The 19,057-nt window shown below is 41.1% G+C and overlaps 1 protein-coding gene across 5 annotated transcripts in view; it reads right to left on the bottom strand.

Annotated features, from left to right (window-relative positions):
• LOC147024177 (uncharacterized) overlaps positions 1-19,057 on the bottom strand; it is a 133,776-nt gene that overhangs the window by 28,912 nt on the left and 85,807 nt on the right. For 4 of the 5 annotated variants that reach the window (XM_085883833.1, XM_085883832.1, XM_085883835.1 and 1 more), the window contains 7 exons: positions 16,043-16,208; positions 15,659-15,857; positions 15,096-15,204; positions 14,257-14,861; positions 9,843-10,018; positions 4,361-4,482; positions 4,089-4,270 (listed from right to left, as the gene is read on the bottom strand). In XM_085883833.1, the coding sequence (XP_085739959.1) occupies positions 4,089-4,270; positions 4,361-4,482; positions 9,843-10,018; positions 14,257-14,861; positions 15,096-15,204; positions 15,659-15,857; positions 16,043-16,193 (1,544 nt within the window). In that variant the 5' untranslated portion in view covers positions 16,194-16,208. Of the gene's footprint in view, positions 1-4,088; positions 4,271-4,360; positions 4,483-9,842; positions 10,019-14,256; positions 14,862-15,095; positions 15,205-15,658; positions 15,858-16,028; positions 16,209-19,057 lie in introns of all 5 variants that reach the window. The other variant, XM_085883834.1, reaches the window with a different exon arrangement.

Here is a 19,057-nt window from a genome sequence, read left to right as displayed (position 1 = left end):
ATGTCCTTCTCACACTCCCAAGCTGAACACCAAGTTTTGTCCGATTCCGTTCATAACTTTTTGAGATATCGTGTTATATATGCCTGGTGTTGGCTTAATGGCGAGAGTGGTGGGCTTGGGATCCTAGGGTCCTGAGTTAAAATCCCACTTGGTTGTGGAATTAATACCAGGTGGGGTTGACTCAGCCTGTCATCCTTCAGAGGTTGGCAAAATGAGTACCAGCTTACTGGTATCCTTTGTTGGAGTGGCAACCCGTCCAGGATTGTGCCCAATAGCCAAGGGGACTGCTTAGGCAGCACCAACGCTCTGCACAGACGATGGTCCCAATGGATGGATGGATGGATGGATGGTGTTATGTATCAGTTTTCGTCACATCACTCAATGGTGAAGAATCACTGAGAAAATTCTTGCATCCAGATCAGGATCTTCACCAAAACAGAATAAATAAGTCCTTTCACAATCCCAACATGCCCATCAAGTTTTGTCCGAATCCATCCACAACTTTTTTGAGACATTGTGCTCCATATCATTTTCACCCCATCTCTCAATGGTGAAGGATTATGAAAACAAAATTTAAATCCTCATATCCAGATCTCGATCTAGATCCAGATCTGGATTTGGATCTTCACCAAAATGTAAATAGTTCACTCTTGTCACACACTCAGCATGTCTACCAAATTTTGTCTAAATCTGTTCACGCCTTTTTCAGATATCCTACTTATAGACAGACGGACAGACTAAAAATGACTCATCGAGTGACACTTGGCGAAACAGAAGGAATCAAACACTGTTGTGATGTTTCCGCCACTGTCAGAGCTGGGAAATAAATAAATAAAAAAACATCCGCATCTGGATCTTAATTTTAAAAATAATGTGTTGCTGTCCTTGGCCGGTCAGCGACGTACACAAAATAATTCAGAATGATTGTATAAATACTTTGGACAAAAATGGTGTGACAAACAGACAAGAAAGCTGTCGTGCAGAGCACAAATACTTGTGAAATCCATGAAACAAATTAGAACTAAAAAAAACAATAGGCTGGTGAATTCAATGACCAAATAAGCAACTCCTCTTCAAATTTCAAGTCAATTGTATGAAAATTGAGGATTTTAGAAAAATCCGCCTTTGTTGGCCTTTTGGCCTCAGTTCACCATAAAATAATTGGTGGTTGAGTACAGTTTGATGATAGGAGGGAAACCACGGGGGCACCTTCACTGGTCAGATTGCGGTTGTGTGTGTCAGAGTGGTGCTTAGGTGTCATCCACCAGACGGCGGTGTCCTTGGGTTAACCTGAGGCGGTCTTTTCAGGTAGGAGCCTGGAATATCCTATCCCTAAGAGAGGTCTCTGTTATCATCTGAGCTCAAGAATTTTGACATCGGTATTTCAGCACTCTCTGAGGTTCGGAGACCGGATTGCGGCGAGATAATGGCGGGTGGTTACACCTACTACTGATTTAGTCGCTCCGGTGGTTACCATGCCCAAGGAGTTGCTGTAGCTGTGTCCAATAAGCTGACTCCAATGATAATTGAGGTGACACCGGTCAACGAGCGTATTATGAGACTGCCTTAATGATTGTTGTGGAATGCCTTCATTATCACCGCCCTTGATGTTGCCGGTGGATGCCTTAGAACTCAGCGTAGGGTGAAGAAGAATTTTGTCTCTCAAGGGACACTGTATACCATTGACCAGAGTCGCAGGGCCAGGCTGAATGGCAGAGCTGAGCTGTTCATGGAGCTGAGGCGTAAAACTGTACGTGCGCAAAGGGTGGACGAGGAGGCCTATGTGCGAGAAATCTGTGAGGGGGTAGAGCATCACCTGTGGACAGGTGATTCTTGTCCCGCTTACAGGGGAATTTGCGCATGACATTCCTCCTCGCCCATGCCGTGGTGTACTGCAGTTAGAGCAGAGGATGGTAGGCTCTTGAAAGAGGAGTCCGAAGAGAAGGCCCGCTGGGCCGGTTACTTTGAGCGGTTGTACATGGCTGATCCACCAGCTGTCGAGTTGAATGTCAGGGGTGTTACTATCCCGATTGCTGATCCTCCAATCAACTGTGGTCCACCTACGTTTGGAGAAACACGGGCTGCGGTGAACCGGTTGAAATGAGATGAAGCTCCTGGGATCTGTGGCATCCATGCTGAACTCTTTCAAGGCTGGTGGAAATGCTGCACTCATGCTGTTGCATGCAGTTCTGTGCTCTGCTTGGAACAAGGGCATTATCCCAACTGACTGGAAGATGGGCCTTGTTATCCCTCTCTGGAAAGGGAAGGGTGATCGCCAAGACTGCAACAACTACTGAGGGGTGACGTTGCTCTCAGTGCTGGGCAAGGTCTTTGCTCTGGACGCTGGTGCTCAAGCAGATGGTGGCGAACCCTATCAAGAATTATCCGAGCAGTCAGGCTTTACACCAAAGAGGTCAACGATTGACCGTATCCTTGCTTTTCGGGTCCTGACCGAACGCAGACGAGAGTTTCGGCAGGGGATGCTTGCAGCTTATGTTGATCTCTGTAAAGCATTTGATTCAGTGAATTGGGATGCCCTCTGGAGGATTTGTGGTCTTTATGGAGTGCCACCAAAACTGATCAATGTGATGTCTGAACTAGACTCTGGTACTGAGAGTGCTGTCCGATGTGGTGGTACCATCTCTGACTTATTTCCAGTTGTTTCTGGAGTTTATCAGGTGGTGTCTACTGCCCCCCACACTTTTCAGCACTTGTATGGACTAGATTATGGGGAGGATGTTGGAGAGATCAAGCTGCAGTGCATAGTTTGGGAATGTCAAGATCTCTGACCTTGATTTCACAGATGATGCAGTCATCTTTGTGGAGACTCCAGATATCCTTTTTGGGGGTCCTCAAAGTGCTGAATGAGAAGTTGGAGACACTGGGATTACGGGTTTCTTGGGTCAAAACTAAGATCCAAGCTTTCAATGACATCTTGGATGCTGCTATCCTGTCTGCACCTGCTTGTGGCAAGGATGTCGAGGTCACGGAGAGATTCACTTACCTTGGCAGTGATATTCATGTCGCTGCTGGCTGTGAGCCAGAGGTCAATAAATGTTTTGTTCAGGCCTGGGGAGTCATGGATTCACTGGATCATGGGTTGTGGCGCTGCCGGTACCTGTGCAGGAGGAATAAAGTCTGAGTCTTCAGGTCCTTGGTGTTTCCAGTCTTGCTCTATGGATGGGAGACTTGCACTCTGGCCAGGGATCTGAGTCAGAGACTTAATTCCTTTGGTTCCAGGTCTCTTCGGAGAATCCTTGGCTTTCGCTGGTGGAACTTTGTGTCCAACGAGCAGTTGCTGAGAGAGACTCAAATGAGATTTGTTACCTGCATAGTCCATGGGCATCAGCTGTGGCCGTATGGACATGTGGCTCATTTTCCTGACGCTGATCCTGCTCACCAGATTCTCTCAGCGAGGGAACCTCATGAGTGGAGGAAATCAATAGGCGGACCATGTGCCTCGTGGTTGCAGCAGGTTGATCAACATATCAAGGAGATGGGGATGGGCCAGGCATCTGCCTGAGGAATGGCCAGAAGGAGGCCCCTGGAGTAACGGCGGAAATTGGACGCAGCAACGCGTTGCTCCGGTGCATGCTCCCAAACCTGACCTGGCCTGAATACAGGAACCAAATATGCAAATCCTGTTCAAATTTCAAATCAATCAGGTGAAAATTCAGGATTTTAGAAATGACAACTAAGTTGTTGACCTTTTGGCCGATGTTGACCTCAAACATAATTGATGGTTGAATCCTGATATGCAAATCCTCTTCAAATTTCAAGTCAATCGGATGAAAATTGAAGATTTTATAAATCCAACAAAGTTGATGAAATTTTGACCTATGTTGACTTTTTGACCTCAAAAACAATAAAATTTGACCTGCAGGCGACTGACACACAGACAAACAAACAAAGACAGAATAACGCACGCACCCAACATACTTGAAAAATCTTCGATTTTTGCAAGTAACAAACTAACTAACCGAACCGATGAACATACTTGTTTTTCACCAAGTAACAAACAGACAAGGGTGAAAATATAATCCCTGTCAACTTTTGGTGGCAGAGGTAAAAAGACCGTTTCATCAAACCTGAGCTGCCAGGAGAGTGTCTGGGCCCGCGCAGCATAACGCTGCCGCTGATTCTCAGCCTGCAACCGCTCCTTCCTGCTGGCATCAGTGCGGGCCATTCTGCTCATCAATGAAGATAAGGCCACCGACAAGTCATGCTTCCCAGCATGGATCATCATTGCACAGGCCTGTTGCTGTTTTAACTAGGTAAATGGAATAATGAGAGTTATGTAAACAAATGGTGCAATGAGTGATTGACGGTGAGTATTGAGCAAAACTGAAGAGGATGTTACCTGCATATGTCTGAGATTGCCAAGTTCTTTCCGGAGGTGCTGTATGCCCTCCTGAAGTTGAAACAAAGCAAATCGTTGTCTGGGTCTTGCTGCACGCTCTGCCCTAGGCACATGCAAGATATCTGTAACAGACAAAAACAAAACAACAACTCCACATTCAGATGCTGTATCAATATTTCCTTGCCTCGAGACAATCGACGCTGCTTATAATGTGATGTATCTTCTGAGTTTAAAATAAAAAAACAATAACACAAACCAGAACCCTTATGAGTTGGGCTTCCAATGTAATGGCAGTCTTACAAATGAAGGACTAAATTCAAAAAGGTTAAAAGCATTTACATCAGTGTAACTTTTTATGGCAAAATTCTCTCATATATATATATATATATATATATATATATATATATATATATATATATATATATATATATATATATATATATATATACATTCGAGAATTTGGCCATTAAAAGTCTCCCATCGCATCAGCGTTGGCCAGCAGTCGTAGACCCGAACATACAAGTGACGGGAATACATCTGAAAGGAGTTCAAATGCCACAAGGGAATTGTAACTTGCGAAGATACCAAGCTGACTAGCCTTCTGCAACCCGGCAGGGCCGAAGGCAGGAATGTTGATGAAGGAATCAAGGAAAAATTGACTCCAGACTCTTCAGACGAGTGATACCAACTCGCGTAATGCAACGCAAGACATGCAAGGTATCACAAAAGCGAAGAAGAGCTCTTTACACACGAGTCGCACGAAGGTGCCAATTTCAAGGGAAGATTCATTACCAGTGAAACTCCACGATAAGGTTTTTTCCCTTTTCAGCACAACACCAGACGCAGAAGATCACCGCAGAGTGGAATGCGTCTGATAGACAACAACGAATGGCAGTCGTTCACGCCCAAAACGCCAAGCGAGCATATCTTCAGTGTGGAAGGAAAAGATGTCCAAGAGGTTCTGAATCCGAGTCAATCCTTCGTTCCACAGGCGACCAAACAACCCGCTCGTCTCTCTTACGGTTTCACCCGGTTCCAGAAAACCATCCGAGCTCAAGCATATTCATGTATTCTAACATGAAAGGCAAAAGCGATGCTGCTACAGATCGCAATTGCACACAAGTTCTCCTCAACCTTTTATGAGACGATGGAAGAAGAATTCTCCCGAAGGAGAAATCATAAGCCCTGTCTTGGTGATAACTCAAGCAGTCTTCTCCAGAGATTATGAATCGCCTACGAGGGATGTATGAACGTCACACCCTTCCATTCCGATCGGGGAAACCCCAACTTTTCCTTTTCCCCACCCCCTATTACAATTTCCTCCGTTTCTTTAAATTGAACTCAATCTCTCGATATTTTCACGCCAAAGAGAATCATTTAAATCACAAATTAATACTACACCACTAATATAACAAAATAAAATGTTAACAAACACTCATGATGGAAACAAATATCAATGGCATTCCAACGTGATAACCAGAACAGACCAATTTGCCAGCGAGGAAAGGCGGCTACACAGCACCGACGTATGTACACACATGGTATCCTGCCTGGCAGATATCTAATCACGGTAACGCGCTTGCAAGCTTTTGTACCCAATTTCAGGCTAACTTCTACAAAAATAGCTCAAAATAAAACTACCATGGGAGTAATTCACCTAATCATGGTCATGATGCGTTATTGCGTGAGCATTTCACCCCATTTCCTTGTCAAAGTAAATATCTAACATCTCTCTGGGCGTTATTAGAGAACCACCTCAACGCCATCGAGTCTGGCATTTCACTCAGGCTGACTGGCAGGGTCTCTAAGCAGCCATCAAGCTTCTAAACTGGTCTCCCATCGCTACTTTCTCCAACATCACCTCGTCCTGGGAATTCTTTCAAAGAAACTTGTTCTCCCTCATGCACAGATTTATCGCCTCTCGTCTTCAGTTGTCCCACCCTTCCTCCCTCCCCCCCCCTCACTGAAGCTTGTGGTGAGGCAGTTGTCCTGAAACAACTTGCCTTTGCCTCATGGAAAGCAAACCCAACTGAGGGTAATCTCAGTTCCTTCCATAAAGCTCGCCTTCTGTACTCCTCTTTCCCAGTCACACCCAATTCTCCCTGGACTCTGTGTCCTTTTCCTATGACAAGGTGGAGAGCTTGCTGTCAAACCGCGACTCAGATTCTGCAACCTGTCTTGACGGCATCAGCCCACACGTCCTAAAAACATGCTCCTCTGCTCTTCCTCACCCTCTCTCTGTTCTATTCACCCTCATTTGCTCAAAGTCATCTGCCATCTGCTTGGAAATCAGCAAACATTACTGCCCTGCATAAAAAAGGTGCAAAAACAGATCCCTGTAACTACAGACCAATCAGTTTTCTCTCAATCATCAGCAAGGTTATGGAATCCATCATCGCTTGGATACCATCGCTTAAATCCTTCCTCTTCTCCAATGGCTTGATTTCCGATCATCAATTTAGGTTCAGACCAGGTGACTCTCCCCTGGATATGCTGCTTCTATTCTCCCAACAATGGATGGAAGTACTCAATGCCAGACAGGAAATCAGAGCCATCTCCCTTGACATATCACGTGCTTTTGACATGGTCTGACACCCTGTCCTGCTCACTGAACTCTCCTCCAATGGTACCCAATGCCATCTCCACTCATGACTCGCAGACTTCCTCTCCTATCGCAGAAAACGTGTGGCCCAAAATAGAGTTCTCTCATCCCCTCTTCCTGTCCAGACTGGAGTTCCTCAAGGTAGCATTCTGGGCCCTGTTCTTTTTCTGGTTTTCATCAATGATCTCTCTGACTCTGGAAAATTCTCTTTATCTCTTTGCTGATGACTCCACTCTCTGCCGTACCATCTGCCATCCCTCAGACCGGAATGCCGCAGCTTCTTCGCTCTCTGCAGATCTTGGTAAAATCACAAACTGGTCCAACACGTGGAACATGTCTTTCAATCCGGACAAATCTCACACTCACTATGTCTCTCCGAAAGGACCATTTGTAAAACCCCTCAATCTATTTTCTCAACCATACTCTGGAAAAAGTCCTTTCATTCAAGCTTCTGGGTCTCACTATCTGCCATGATCTTTCCTGGGAAAGCCGTATTTCCAAACACCCTCCAAAGCCAGTCACCGACTGGGAATCCTCCATCATGCAAAGTCCTTCCTCGGCCCACCTGAGCTCCTGACCACTTACCAAGCTTTCGTCCACAACCTGATGGAGTACTGCTCTCCCCTACGGGCTGGTGCTCCTGCCTCTCACCTTTTTCAACTTCACGCTGTGGAAACCAAGGCATTTTGGATTATCCGTATCTCACATGATGAGGCTGAGTCTTTGGGCCTCTCACTCTCTCTCACCGCAGGTGGGTTGGTGGTCTTTCTGTCTTATACCGTCTCTTCTCCGGTCTCGCCTCCCCCTGCTCTTATTGCAATATGTCCCCCTCCCCATATTTCCGCAGGGCACTCAAGATCCGCCAACAACTCTCTTCTGGTAACACCACCAAAATCACGAATCACCACTGCTCACCTTCACTCTTTCATTCCTCTTTTTCCCCACCTTTGGAATAAACTACCTCACTCTCTTCAATCCCATTCTTCCCCCCAGGCCTTCAAAACAGCTATTCACCACCACCTCTTATCGTCCCTCATCCAAAACCTCAATCTTTTCTACCCCCGATAATCCACCCCAAACCCACCTCCTTCAAAATCCCTGCTCTACTTCCTAAAAGTCCCTGTAATGTCCATCTTGTTTCCCCCGTGTTCCCCACCCCTATCCCTCTCCCTTCCACAGATCTCCTAATATCTGTTCCCCACTGTTTTTTTTCCTCCCACTCCCTCCCCTCTTGTCTCATGCCCCCCCTTGCTGTGCGTTGTGTGTTAGCTCTCATACGAACCTCGACAATGAACCCCACCCAAAAAAATAATCCAGATGAAATGGGTTAATAAACCAATCAGCATATTGGAATAGCACCTCAAACAAATCGCCTTTCTGATGACGAACATACGGAAACCTCCATATGGGTCATTACAAAACTATGGATTTCCATAAAATACGGAAGGAGTTTCATCCATGTATAAACAGACGTTAATGTCATCTGTAACCAATGTTCAACCAGGTCATGATTAATAGGCACATCGTCACACAGCTTCATGGACTAAATGTTTCATATATATATATATATATATATATATATATATATATATATATATATATATATATATATAAATATATATATATATAAATATATATATATATAAATATATATATATAATTAAATATATATATAATTAAATATATATATAATTAAATATATATATATATATATATATATATATATATATATATATATATATATAAATATACACATAAATAAACATATTGTTGTGGAAATGATATTTAGGGGTTAATAAAACTGTGTTTAGTGGAAAGATTCATTGTTATTTCTTAGCATTTGTTTAGATATGCATTGCGTACGTACAGCGAGATGTTTGTTTTCCCCTCCATACCGTTTTATCCTCCCCTTTTCAAACTTTTCCCAAAAGCTTTGTTCATTATTTGTTCGAAGTGGCATTGCATCGAATCCAAACCACTTAAGGCAAAAGTAAATAAATAACATTACCACACTTAAAATATAGTGTCAGGCATTTATTTGCCACATCGATGTCACATCGAGATTATTGAAATAATCTCTGAGGCTCTTGTTCAACACAAAACAGATGAAAGCAGCTTAAAAAAGTCACATCATTTCGATGAGTAATTCATAGGACCTTTCGCTGTTTGTTGACTTTCGGTTGATTAAAATCTATTTTTGGGTTATTACATTTTTAGACATTATTTTAGGGTAATTGAATGACACACTGAGACAGCATCCTCTGCAGTTATGAAATTGCAATGGATACTGTCCTGCCGGCACCCTTTCACCAAATTGCAAATTTCCTGCTCTAACCTACACATTCAAATATCACGTCGGGCCAACTGTGTTCATGAAAGACTTGGGCCAAAATTTTTCCCTGGCCAACCCCATGAGGGGGAGAATACTTGTGCCCATTTGTTAAAGACTCATCACTCTTCGCAGTGTGTCATTAAGTCATGAAGACAAAGTTCCAGCGCACACTTCATGCAGGAAGTGGGAGATGTAAAGGGGAGAGGTTTCAATACTGTGTTGAGAGATGTAAGTGGGAGGATGGGGGTTAACAAAGGCCACCATATTTTCTTGCATCTTACATAATAAACAGATGATCCCTGAATGAATAGACAGATTATATTTTCACCCGATGCAAACAAATCAGATCATTAATGACTGAAAGCATCTTAGCAGCATTCACTGCATCACAATAAGTACAATTCTCAATTTGAATCACTTGCATGTTAACAATAAAATAATAACCATAATAATAATAATAATGGCATTGCGTTCAAGTACAATGACAATTATGGATCAAATTAATTCTCGCACCATCTACAATTCAATACCTTGGCAACATGACCCACCTGATGCCGTAGCACAGGCTTCGGGTCTGGTTCTCCTGTTTTGCCACTCTTCAGGGTAGAAGTAACTACGTGTGGATTGCTTTTCTGGACAGCTCTCCAGACCTCCATGGGCAACCACATTCCTCAACATATCTGTCAGACCACCAATTTGTCTCTCCAAGGACTCCATGCGGTTACTGTGGGGGGGGAGGGGGGGCTTCAGGCAGTTATCCCAATTAACATCAGTCACACACCTGTGCATTTATTCTCATCTTGCCAGTTTCACTTTGGCAACTGGAAAGCATTCACAATTCGCCAAATTACATCGTTGATTTATCGGTGTCATATGTGGCTGCATCGTTATCTGTGATTGGTCGTTACTCAACCGATACAAGCCAGAAACTTTAGACACTAACGGGTTAATACATACAGCCCTACTTCTGTATATAATAAATAATAAATTGGCATTACATCTGCATAAATGCTATGACTGTTTATATTTCAGTTGTATTTCAGTAGTTACGTTTCATCAACACAGCTACAATTGGATATGTTATCGTCAGATGGTCTTGGCGACTGGTGACCAAAGTGAGAATATCACAGATGAGTCCATTTGAGTCACTCTCTTTCCTTGAGGTGATGGCTATGTTTGCTCAATGTGAAAATGTGACGAATTATTAACCAGATTTTAGATTGTAAATGTACTTTTGTTCACCGGTGAGTCACAGTTTTATTGCCAAGTTGGAATGCTCCATTATAGATGATGTCAGACGCGTTGCTGTTGCCGAAATTAGTCAATCCTGCTCTGACAAGTCCTGTATTTCAGTTGCTACGTTTCATCAACACAGCCGCAATTATATTTCATGAGCATGCAATTATTCAAAAGCAATGTGGCAACAAATTTGTATTCATTCAACTGCAAGATACGGTTTTGTATCATTTCTGAGGTCGTGGATATATTCCATTGAAGAGGTGCCCACTGTAGATCAGGGCAGGAAGAGAGAATTTGGCCAGGACATCAGCACACAGTATGCCTACTCTTTTAAAGAAAAAAAAAGCTATCTTTCAAACTTTCAGTGCACAGGTAGCAAATGAATAATGATTAAATAAGAGTTCTCTACCAAGGAACATCAATGCAGGAGGACACCATTAGGCCCATCATAGCCTGTGCTATGGTTGCCAATCTTATGCTTGTTTGTCCGTGCTCTTTTCTTTTTAAATGCGAAGGAGCAAGCAAGGAAGCAGCACGTACCATTTAAAAAAATTTTATTTAGTATGGCTTGGCCGGAGTTCAAACCGCCAACCTGCCAGATTTGGAGTTGACACTATAACTATTACGCCACTGATTTGCCACAATATCTTTGGAACACGTGACCTGAGAAGGTTAATGTCCCCTTGGAGATCCTAGGAGACTGGACAGAAGAGGAATTGAACACAGACCATGCAGCATAAAGGTGAGTCTGCTACCTATTAGTTCTTCTATAAGCCCAACAAAAGTCATTCAATGGTTGAATTAATCTGCATGTGGATGGGATTATGGGCAAGTCAAATGGAATGTGTAACTTAAAGAGTCATGGGAATATAATTTTTTTTCCAGAATTTCATCAATTCTTTCAAAACTACTTGTATATTCCCAAAAGTATTGGGAAAGCAAACATTTATTTAAGATAATCAATTCACAATTGCTCATTTGATTTCTAACAGTGGTTTTCATCTGCCTTTGGCAACAAACAAATCTCAAGACTTTCTATAGCAATTTGGGGAGATGATTTGGTGTAATTTTATGGCATTCTACATGGGAAGGTTTTTCTGGTTGATTTCTCAACACGTTATCCTGCCTGTTCTGTATTCAACATGAATACAACCTGTTGCCTTCCATTTATGATGTACCACGGATGACTTGGGAAGGCCAAATGTGATGGAAATATTTCCAAATTTGGCACGCATTGACCAATCCATATGATGTCTATGTGAGGGTCAATCAGCTCATTATCACAGGGAATATTGATTCTATGGCCCGGGGGGGGGGGAGGGTCATGATATTATCTTTATGATTATTAACACCATAGCAGAGTACCCACCCTAAGGGCGATCTTGTCCCAAGTGTGTAACACGTTCTTCTGACATGTCCCTTTATTTGGGTGGTGTATAAGCAACAGACCACTGCCTCAATCGATCCCAAAAATAAAATTAACCCGGGTTATATATTATGAAGAAAAAACATGTGCACTGCTTATGTGCATATATAATACATTGTGGTTATATGGCTTAAATAAATCAAACTTCGGGGTGCCCTCATTAATCCCTAAAAGTTTTAGCTCCCTCGGTAAAATCCTCTCGGAGAAGTAGATGATACATACATACATACATAGATACATACATATAAAATGCTCCATTATATATAGATGGCAGCCCATGTCTTAAAGAGTTGTAGAAGGTTGAAAGAAGAAGCAGACAAGCCCACTAACGGCGAGCAGTAGTAATCAAAGCATGACGTTATGAGAGCACGACCTTAAGTTAAAGTTGTCCTGATTTAGTTGCGAGCAGATTTGGGGAATGGCCAGGATATCAGCACACAGTATGCCAACTCTTTCAAAGAAAAAAAAGCTATCTTTCAACATTTCAGGCCACAGGTTGCAAAATGCTGAGTACAGATGGAAGATGGATAGATTTATAGATTTTAGGAACATGTGGAATATAGGAGAGAGTCGAGTCCGTTGTTTAACCAAAAACGAAAAGATAAATCCTTTGGGCTGTTGTTTTCCACACATTGCTTTCCCTGGCAAGAAATCTTCTCCTCCTAACTTTCAGGTGATAAAATCCATTGTATAAAAAAAACTGTCTTTCTACTCGTCGTAAAAACGATAGCTTTTCACATTATACTTTTGGGAAGCTTTAATACACAAAAGTACCGGGAATATCAATAATTAAATTTGTAATTTTGCTCAGCAATTTTTTTATGGTTTTGTATTTGGAGGATAAAAATAATTTAGCAATATGGCAGACCATTTACTGAAATCATGCAATGTTTCATAAGAGGAGTGATCAGTAAGACAGTGGCTTGACAAAACGATCGGTCAACTAAATTACAATAATGAAGTCAAACATAATGTCACAGAGGTAGTGCACTTACCTTTGAGTTGGCAAATCTGGGTTTGATTTATAAACCTGACCACAAACTGTCAGATTGATGCTTCAAAGGCAGAGCACAGTCCATTGGATGGGCATTAGGCTCGTAACCCATCCCCGAGCATTATCTGGAAGATGCTTAAGATCACACTGTATCTTTAACAAAAAAGTTGCCGATCGTAACAATGAAATCGATGGACATAATTACCTCCGTCACCGAAGGTGGATAGAGGTTGTGTCTGTTTCTTTGTCTGTCTTTATGTTTGTGAGCAGGATATCTAAAATAAAAAACAATGTATCGACGAATTCGGACGAAACTTGGCGGAGAGGTTTGGTGTGTGACAAGGAAGAATTGATTAGATTTTGGTGAGGATCCGGATCCGGACACTAGAGTTTTTTAAAAGTGATTTTTTTCACAATTGAGAGATAGGGCCAAAAGCGATATATAACACGATATTGGAAAAAGTTATGCATGGATTTGGACGAAACGATGTGGATGAGTTGGTTAGGTGACAACACCAGGCCAATTCGATTTTGATTCAGGTCCAGATGCAGAACCGGCCTATCAGTGGAATACAAAGCGTAAACTGCTCAGCCTGGTGGAGGTATGCACTCTACCAAGTGCTGTTCTCGTTCATAATGTATTCCCAGTTCAATATGCATTTGCTAACAATTACCGTAATGAAACTTATTTTCTTCATTAATTATAACTGACATTTTGTGCATTGTCCATTTATCACAATTTTAACTTTTAAATTGAAAGATCGATTATTTGTTAATTTAATTATACATTCGGCCACATACTTATTGATAGCCCTTTGTATCCTTCTAATATTCTTCTTATTATTCTTCTTCTTCTTTTTCATGTGTAGCCTGTGGCTGTTAGTTGCATCATCGGTTGAGGGCACAGATAAGCCGTTGATGCAATGCCCTGGTCACCAATACAATGGTACTCATTTTGCTGAACTAAGAAGGATTACAGACTGAATCAACCCCACCTGGTGCAAATTCAACAACCGACAGGGGCTCAAACTCAAGATCCTAAGATCCCAAGCCAGCCACCCTTGCCGCTAAGCCAACACCAGGCTTATCCTTCTCATAAGGAGAAGTCTGTTAAGTATAAAGTAAACATCAATAAATTAATATAAATTGAAGTCTCCATCATTTTGATACTTGCCATGTCACTCAATTTTTGAAAATTACAAAAATATATTGTGCTCTGAAAATGGACAAGACAAAACAAATAGCAACAAAAAGTACAGATTATCAGCTGTGTTTAAAAAATAAAAGCCCGTTTTGCTCTCACCGAGTTTCATTATTGCTTGCCATAGATGAACGAGAGGAGAAGGAACTTCTTCCCACATCCCCACGCCTTTCTGCCATCTCCCAATCCATCATTGCCCTGTCCCTTTCCCGTCCTTGCATCCAACGACTCAAAGTCATTGCCATTTGCTGCAAACCATGTTGCAAATTAGTTCCATCAGAATCTGTTGTGTCAAACGCCACGTTTGGTGGACCCCGCCACGTTCTCTCTCCGGCCCGCTTTCCTTGTGTCTCAACCCAGCCATGCCTTGATGTAGTGGCTGTATTCTCCCAAACTGGGCGCGTCGGGGCTCTGTAGTCGACAGGCCCCGGTACGGGGTTCTTCCATGAGTTGGATTGGTGACGTGATGGCTTACCAGCACGTTGCAAAAAATCATCATTCGGACGCACATCGCGACGCTCCAAAATCCCTCCAGGAGGTATGATGGTTGTGCTCAACCCTGGAGAAACAGGGCTGGAAACTTCCCCACTACTCCAATCTGCATTTGAGTTATGAGATGAAGGGAACATTTTGTTTTGGTGGGAAAATGTCGAGTCTTTTGAGAAGAGAGTCCGGTATCCAGGTGCATTTTGCCAAAGCATCTCATCCTAAGAGCAGGAGGTTGGAAAAGACTCAATTAAAGCAAACCCGAAGAACAGTGCATGGTGGAAGTTCATATAAAACCAGTTTGTAGTGTTTATAGATTTGACAAATTGCTTCATGACATGAGTCTTTGAGAATGTTTTAATTAAATATCTCATGCCATCAGTCAAAAGTGAAATGTGGGTCATATTTGTTTTCAAAAAATGCCACCGAAGGAAATAGGTGCCTGTGTTCCTCACCGCCAACTCCCCACTGTAAGGAAAGTCATGTTTCTGGGTAGAAGAGCCCAGCACAGCATGGGAGCTTGAACGGAAGCAGAGCTTGAGGACACTTTGGTCAACTATGTCCCTAGAAGTGACAGGATGTAAAAATGTCGTGAGATAAGGTTTAAAAAGCATTCACGTGTTGAGGTTAAATGTGGTGATGCCAAGGTTGTGGGGAATTATGAGAAATCCGACATGAAAGAAAATAAACGGAATAATAATAAAAATAATCATAGACAGAGGAAGGAGAGAAAAGGAGAGAAAGTAAGGGGGGGGGGAAGAAAAATCAGAAATGAAGAAAGGAAAGAATGAAATAAGGAAAATATTGCAAAAACTAAAGAATGCACAAATGTAGAAGCATGCATTATTAAAAGACATCAACAAACAAAAATGGATTCAAATTTTTTTTAAAACAGCAGCAAGGATATAAAGATAAAACATAAGATGAGATTTCTATAATAACACTAACATGTATCGTAAGATAAGATGTATCCGTATTAGAATGTATACATATTGATAGAGTATCGGCTTAAAATTACCAATGGCTATCGAGCGGTCGAAATGCATCTATTCCTTCATCCAGAATGTATAGCCGTGCATCTGGTGAGTTTAAAGCTGCCATGGACAAACGTTCAGGAAATGTTCGGACAAAGAGTGCACGGACAGTGTCCAAGGAGGTCACCACATTGGGCATTACAGCCTTACGTGTGTTATTGCCTACCTGCAGAAAAAGAACACCTGGGAACAAGGAAAATGAATGTGTGAATGTCGCACGAGGAAAAAAAACCAATGAATAATTCATCACTTTCTCAAAATAATAAAACAATGATGATCAGCCATTTTAATGCGAAGACCTCATAATCACGTAAAATCAAGTGAAAAGTCAAAAGAGACTGAGAGAAGTCATACTTGGTGGACCTCACCCATGGGCCTTTCCCTGCTTTGGTTGTTTGGACGTGTGATTGGCATGGAGACCCGGGCTCTGCTACCTCTCAAGAAGTTTCCCGAGTCACCATTATAGCGCACCTTGTCCGATCCACGCCTCATCATGTGCGTGTCCATCATACCGCTCATGTCCAAGATGTCACTCTGATAAACAGGAAATGATGCAATGAAGAGGTGGGGAACCCATCAGTGGTTTGAATGATATCCAGCCAATACTCATGCCCACAAGGAGGAAGGAAATCTCGAAGGTTGTACTTAACGACAATTTGAACTTGTATTATAAAACATCACTGGTGTCTCACGTCAACACATAAACGTACAAGTTATTTAGCGTTCTCACGAGCATGGATACTTTTTTACAGAAGGTTAATTGGCTTGACTTTTTAATTAATGGTCTGTACTTTTTATCAGCACTTCATTCCATTTATTTTACCCTGAACTAATTAGATGTGCCTCGTTCGTCAAAAAAAAAACAACAAACGTTCAACAAACAATGTGGCCGAGCAAACAACAAATTTCTCTCCATCATAATCCTCCTTACCTATCTCCATCAAATAACAAAGCACCACTCCCTTTATTTAAAATGTGTGAAAGAATGATGAAATTAAGTAATGAAAAATAGGAAAGCTAAAAAAAAGAAAAAAAAAAAAGACATAGAATGTGAGATTCAGTCCTTTCGATTATGTTAAAAAAAAATAAAAATAAAGACGTAGAATGTGAGATTCAGTCCTTTTGATTATGTTAAAAAAAATAAAAATAAAAAGACGTAGAATGTGAGATTCAGTCCTTTTGATTATGTTAAAAAAAATAAAAATAAAAAGATGTAGAATGTGAGATTCAGTCCTTTTGATTATGTTAAAAAAATAAAAATAAAAAGACGTAGAATGTGAGATTCAGTCCTTTTTATTATGTTAAAAAAATAAAAATAAAAAGACGTAGAATGTGAGATTCAGTCCTTTTGATGATGTTAAAAACAATAAAGATAAAAAGACATAGAATGTGAGATTCAGTCCTTTCGATTATGTAAAAAAGAAAAATAAATAAAGACGTAGAATGTGAGATTCAGTCCTTTTGATTATGTTAAAAAAAAAAAGACGTAGAATGTGAGATTCAGTCCTTTTGATTATGTTAAAAAAATAAAGATACAAAGACATAGAATGTGAGATTCAGTCCTTTTGATGATGTTAAAAAAATAAAAATAAAGACGTAGAATGTGAGATTCAGTCCTTTTGATTATGTTAAAAAAATAAAAATAAAAAGATGTAGAATGTGAGATTCAGTCCTTTTGATTATGTTAAAAAAATAAAAATAAAAAGACGTAGAATGGGAGATTCAGTCCTTTTGATTATGTTAAAAAAATAAAAAGACGTAGAATGTGAGATTCAGTCCTTTTTATTATGTTAAAAAATAAAAATAAAAAGACGTAGAATGTGAGATTCAGTCCTTTTGATGATGTTAAAAACAATAAAGATAAAAAGACATAGAATGTGAGATTCAGTCCTTTCGATGATGTAAAAAAGAAAAATAAATAAAGACGTAGAATGTGAGATTCAGTCCTTTTGATTATGTTAAAAAAAAAGACGGAAATGTGAGATTCAGTCCTTTTGATTATGTTAAAAAAATAAAGATAAAAAGACGTAGAATGTGAGATTCAGTCCTTTTGATGATGTTAAAAAAATAAAAATAAAAAGATGTAGAATGTGAGATTCAGTCCTTTTGATTATGTTAAAAAAATAAAAATAAAAAGATGTAGAATGTGAGATTCAGTCCTTTTGATTATGTTAAAAAAATAAAAATAAAAAGACGTAGAATGTGAGATTCAGTCCTTTTGATTATGTTAAAAAAATAAAAATAAAAAGACGTAGAATGGGAGATTCAGTCCTTTTGATTATGTTAAAAAAAAATAAAAAGAAAAAGAAAATACACGTGTAAATTGATGAAAGAACTGAAAAAGGGTAACAGAAATCAGGGGTGGGATATTGAATGAAACTTTGCAGATAAAATTAAAAATTGGGAATAAACTTCTGTTAATAAGACGTATACGCATAGACAAACTAAGGTGAACAGAATGACAGGAGTGAATGTGAATGAAGGTGTACATAATGACAGACTGATGGATTCAATGTGCTTCATTCACATTCACTCCTTTTTGTTCAGTGAAGCTTTTAAGGTCAAGAGCTGTCAGCACTCGCTAATTTAGAGTGAGACACACACTTAATCCTTCTCTCAAGCTGTGTGACGCATGCCAAGAATCATTGCACTCATCTAATAAATAAATGTGATTGTGTGTGTGTGTGTGTGTGTGTGTGTGTGTGTGTGTGTGTGTGTGTGTGTGTGTGTGTGTGTGTGTGTGTGTGTGTGTGTGTGTGTGAAACCAATCATGCCAAAACTACTGGGCCAATTGCCAACAAACTTGGCACTTGGACCAAGTTCAACCTTGTGGTTAACGTGGGCTACTTGGTTCCATCTGCAGGTCGATGAAAATTCTCTATTTAAATGTGCATCATGTAGCGCCACCCGATGGTGGTGGCACAGGGTATTACAAGTCAGCTGTGGAGATAACTTGCGTTTTTGCACTGCACACATCCCCAGATAGTGGAAAACCCCAAAGCTAACCTCCATGAATCAAGCAAGGCAGGGCAAAGGGGGGGGGGGTAGGAGTCCAGAGGAAGGGGAAGAAGTGGGGTGGGAGTCCAGAGGGAAGGGGGAGTGGGGTGGGAGGGGAAGGGATAGGAGGAGTGAGGGGAAGAGGTGGACAGAGGGGCCTGGTGTTTCCTGGCAATGCCAGGCAGCCCTGATAGTCAAAAGTAAAACTCATGAAAAAGTGAATTGTTGGTAAAACTGTTGGTGTAAAATTATTGGGCAATTTAACTCATTTGGTTTGCTTGGTGGTGGTAAGCTGCAAAGATCCTGCCCACCACAGCTAAGCATTTCGTTTTTCAAACATGTGCTGGTCTGTGATTATAACCTCAACATATTCCTGTGACGGGTTC

The sequence above is a fragment of the Eptatretus burgeri genome, chromosome 6 (genome assembly GCF_056783735.1).
Source record: "Eptatretus burgeri isolate ZD-2024b chromosome 6, Ebu_testis_v1, whole genome shotgun sequence".
Lineage (NCBI taxonomy): Eukaryota > Metazoa > Chordata > Myxini > Myxiniformes > Myxinidae > Eptatretus > Eptatretus burgeri.
The sequence above is the reverse complement of the archived record's forward strand: the minus strand, read 5'-3'. Positions and strand labels throughout refer to the sequence as shown.